At 37.8% G+C, this 4,207-nt stretch overlaps 1 protein-coding gene across 1 annotated transcript; it reads left to right on the forward strand.

Annotated features, from left to right (window-relative positions):
• The first annotated feature begins 383 nt into the window (after window positions 1-383).
• Window positions 384-3,974, forward strand: LOC112500334 (E3 ubiquitin-protein ligase AIP2). Its single transcript, XM_025103803.1, has 5 exons — window positions 384-620; window positions 2,098-2,317; window positions 2,417-2,661; window positions 3,361-3,573; window positions 3,706-3,974. Exons 1-5 carry the CDS (start codon window positions 474-476, stop codon window positions 3,853-3,855), a joined length of 975 nt encoding a protein of 324 aa, XP_024959571.1. The 5' UTR covers window positions 384-473; the 3' UTR covers window positions 3,856-3,974.
• Window positions 3,975-4,207: the final 233 nt, after the last annotated feature.

Raw genomic sequence — 4,207 nt, forward strand, 5'->3', positions numbered from 1 at the left:
AAATATGACATGAAATATTAGTTTTAAAATAAAAAATTAATATGACGTGGAATATTATTTTTAAAATAAAAAATTAATATGATGTGAAATATCTTAGTTGACAAAAGATCTGAATGATGTCGACATTAACAGGTCAACAGGTCAATCAGACCCTTAAATAAACAAAATAAAGACCCCTAAATAATAATTTTAAAAATTAATTCTTCACAATAGAAATAATGTGAAAGTTAATTCCATTTTGATGCAAATTTAATACAATTTTTCCTAAATTAAAATGTTTTTCTAATGGAAAATCTTTAGGATCGTGGCTTGAAGGTTCCTGAAGTTGGCAGGTTTCCCCCTATGCAAGACATCCATCGTTAATATAACGTCCCAGAGGAGCCACAATTCAAATTCATCAATCAAGATTATTGATTCAGAGCGAAAGTTATTTAGGGTTTTTTCATTTCCAATATTGAATATCAAAAAGGGATATGGAACGTGAGGATGAGTTGAAGCTGAAATTGCAAGATTTACAGAAGCAGCTGGGGAAAAAGCAAATGTTTGAAGAGGCTGTGGCTTCAATTAGATCTCTGCTCCATCAATTTTACCCTTCTGCTTCCCCTTCTCTTCGTAAATCGGTAATTTTAACAATTTTGTTTGCTTTTTTGGATGTCATCATTTGAAAATTAGGGTTTCCCTCTTCTCCTGAAAGGGGATTTTCCTCTTTGTTGTTGCAATCTGTTTAACGAAGTAGATCAACTTCCTGCTTGAAATTTATTGATGGAATTGTGTTGTGGCTGGTGGTAAGGTCAATCAAAGGCGTTTGAACTAATGATCATCACCTAAACTTGCAATTCCCTTTACTTGTAGTTAAAGGTTGATGATCTAGTTACCCCTGGTCCAAAATTTAAGCAATTGCTTTAGAAGATCGACGTTTAACTGAACATGATCAATAGAATGAAGTAAACCCTTTTGATAATTTTCATGCCTGGCTTTCGGTGATGATTTCATGATTTGAAGTTTTTATGTCGACAGATTATTACATTTTGGTTACTCATTTTGCATGTTGCCTATATTGTTCATCTTGTTTGTTCGTCGAATAGCATGCTTATACTTTAATATCTCTTATTGGTGAGTGAACACCTTTTGGCAAGTTAACTTGCTCTAATTATGAAAAAGTATGATGCCATCTTCAGTAACCTTCTTTGGTTACATGCCACATTGCATAAACGAGATGTGATCAACAGATAGAAATTATTAAAAGTTAGGAATAGCGTAGAATGCTTTTGTAGATTCATCATTCATATACATGATGGCCTGAAAACATTCGCAAAATTAGGACTAGGGACATTCATACTGATGGCTTGAGAATCCAATTTGAAAAGCAAATATGTATTGATGTGCCACCGGGATTCATGAAGAGTGAAATTTATCTGGTGATGCCCATAAAGTTTCAGCATGCTACAGGGTTAAGGGTCTGTTCTAGAGGCTCCAGTCCTTGTTAAGCCTGATTTTCCTTGAAGTTTCAGTCTATTACCGACCTAGGTTTCCTGTAGGAGGTCTTAATCCTTTTAACAGGATTTTTTTAATAGGAAAATACGTTCGACATGTTTTCTCCTAGCTAACCTGCCTTTTCTCTAACACGTCAAATCTTTTTGGTAACTATGGTGATACGGGCCAGCTTGCGTGCACCTCAACTAATCCCATGTGGTCAGGAAATCCCTAGTGGCCTTAGCAGACTTTAATTGGCAGCGTATGGGGAGGAGTCTGAAGGCCTAGCCTTTAAGCTGGCCTAACACATCAAATTTTACTCCCTTTTGATTGTTATTAGATCATTCTTCCTCACAACACATCCTGTGTTGATCTTTCTCTACTTAATCTCTGTTAGAAGAATGGAAAGGGAGGAAATATGCTCTCCCGTCCAATTATACTTGCCAGTGTCGTCTGCTTTTCTTTGGACCGAAGTGTGGATCTAGTACTATATGATCAAGATTCATGCCTGCTATGTTTTGTACCCTTTTTGTTTCACTCAACCGAGGAATTAAGTTGAGGGCGTCCGTCCTATTCGGCTTCACTCCAATTTTAACCATCACAAACCTTCTTTGGATGCCACAGTTTTTCACCGTCATATCACGAGTTGCAACTATATTGAAGACAAGATACACCTCACCTGGATTTTGGTCTGCCGGACAAGGGCTCTTTCTGGAGGCTGAACAGTTGGTGTCTGAATCTTCTGAAAGGGAACATTTGCGGACCTGCATAGCTAGAGCCCGAGAGCAATTAAGTGAAATCGACAACCAGCCTGAGGAATCTGCTCAAAACAGGAGAAGTCAAGGTCATTCCTCGTAGTGTCAAGAAGCCATATGTATCGAATATATTGTTTCTTTTACTTGTTAGAGTTTAACATTTACATTTCTGATATTGTTCATTTCAGGATATCTATTTGAAGGGCATCTTACGGTGGACCAAGAGCCTCCACAGCCACAGTGGCTGGTTCAATCAAATCTGATGACAGCCCTTGCTGCTTCCATGGCTCAAGCTGAGCCATCTCGAGATAACACATCAGAGGGATCAAACAATCTACCACAGGAGCTGATGGACAGAATTCATGAACTTATGCCTGACGTATCGGACGAGTCCAGTCTACCACAGGAGATGATTGACAGACTTGTGGCAATGGTAATCTAATCCCCCTTCTCTTTTTGCTATTTCCTCTAGTCTTTGGAGAAACTCTCTTTATTTCACACATATATGTCATGGAAACAACAGCTCTACTCTTTGGGGTAGAGGTCAGGATTGCTTACATCCCGCCCAGGGTTGGACCAATGTGGGAGCATATGGTGGCCCGTGCCATTGCTTCATGGTTTCGTAGTAGGAGAATTTTTTTTGCTTTCTTGAAGGGTTCCAACATAATGTTTTGTTGTGTGCCCCTATATTTCCTAAACAAAACTTTTGACAGTTTGAGGTCGTTGAGTTGGTTTGAGTCGCCATATTAAACTTTCCTTTTCGAAGGAGTGTGGGTTCGAATCCCATTGCTAGCAAAATTCCTTTTTTTAGCTTTTAATATTAGTTTTCTATAGTTTCTGTTTTTTAAAATTTATTTGGAGGAAAGTAGCTGTGAGAGGGGGAATCGAACCGATGACCTTTCTTCGCAAATACAAACAACCAACCAACCAACTGATCAATCATGATTTTGCAAAAAAATTCTATATTTTTTTACCTTTATAGTCAAATGGTATCACTGTTTAAAAAAAATCATGGATTCACCTCAGATCCCACCCTGCAGACCCCACATCCGGGTGGGATACAAGGGCTTGTTTCTTTTATGTTATCTTTTGTGAATCACTCGTTAGAGTAAATATCGCTGTTTATTTGCAGTTCCCAGAGGGAGATTCGGCCCCAAGAGCACCACCAGCAAGTAAAGAAGTGGTTGCAAAGCTTCCGGTTATTACTATTACAGATGAGATCTTGGGCAAGTTGGGACCAGATGCCGAATGTGCCATTTGTAAGGAGAATTTGGTGGTAAATGACAATATGCAAGAGATGCCATGCAAGCACACATTTCATCCTCCTTGCCTGAAGCCATGGCTGGTAATTACTTGTTACCTTTTCAGCCAGAACTACCATTACTTCCCTTTACTCACCGGACAATCGACTTATAGGTGTTAATATGAAAAAAATGATTGAATTTGGGTTCTGAGAATCGTAGTCTTTCTGTGGCAGGATGCGCATAATTCTTGCCCAATTTGTCGACATGAATTGCGGACAGATGATCATGAGTATGAAAGTCGAAAGGAGCGAGAAAAGGAGGCCGAAGAAGAGAGGAAAGGAGCTGCAAATGCGGTCCGAGGAGGTGAATATATGTATGTATAGGTTTAGAAAAAAAATCCATCATTTTCTGATTTTTTTTTTTTGGTATGACATTTTGTTATGTTTTGCATCTCAATATTGTGGTTAATAAATTTGAAGGGTAATATTTCAATTATAGTTCATGCTGGGTTCTTTACTTACAGAGTCGTCCTATTCTATATAAGGTAGATTCTGTTTTCAAGCAGGATATATACTTAGGTAGATTCTGGCCAAAAGATTTCAACAAGAGGATGTTTTGTAGTTGTTGAATGATTTGGAGCAAAATGATTAAGTGATTAGAATGATTAACAAATTTTTATTTTATAGTGCAAAATGAAATATAATTGTTTGGTAATTATTTACAACGAAATTACGG

This window comes from Cynara cardunculus (genome assembly GCF_001531365.2).
Source record: "Cynara cardunculus var. scolymus isolate 2C chromosome LG 17, CcrdV1, whole genome shotgun sequence".
NCBI lineage: Eukaryota > Viridiplantae > Streptophyta > Magnoliopsida > Asterales > Asteraceae > Cynara > Cynara cardunculus.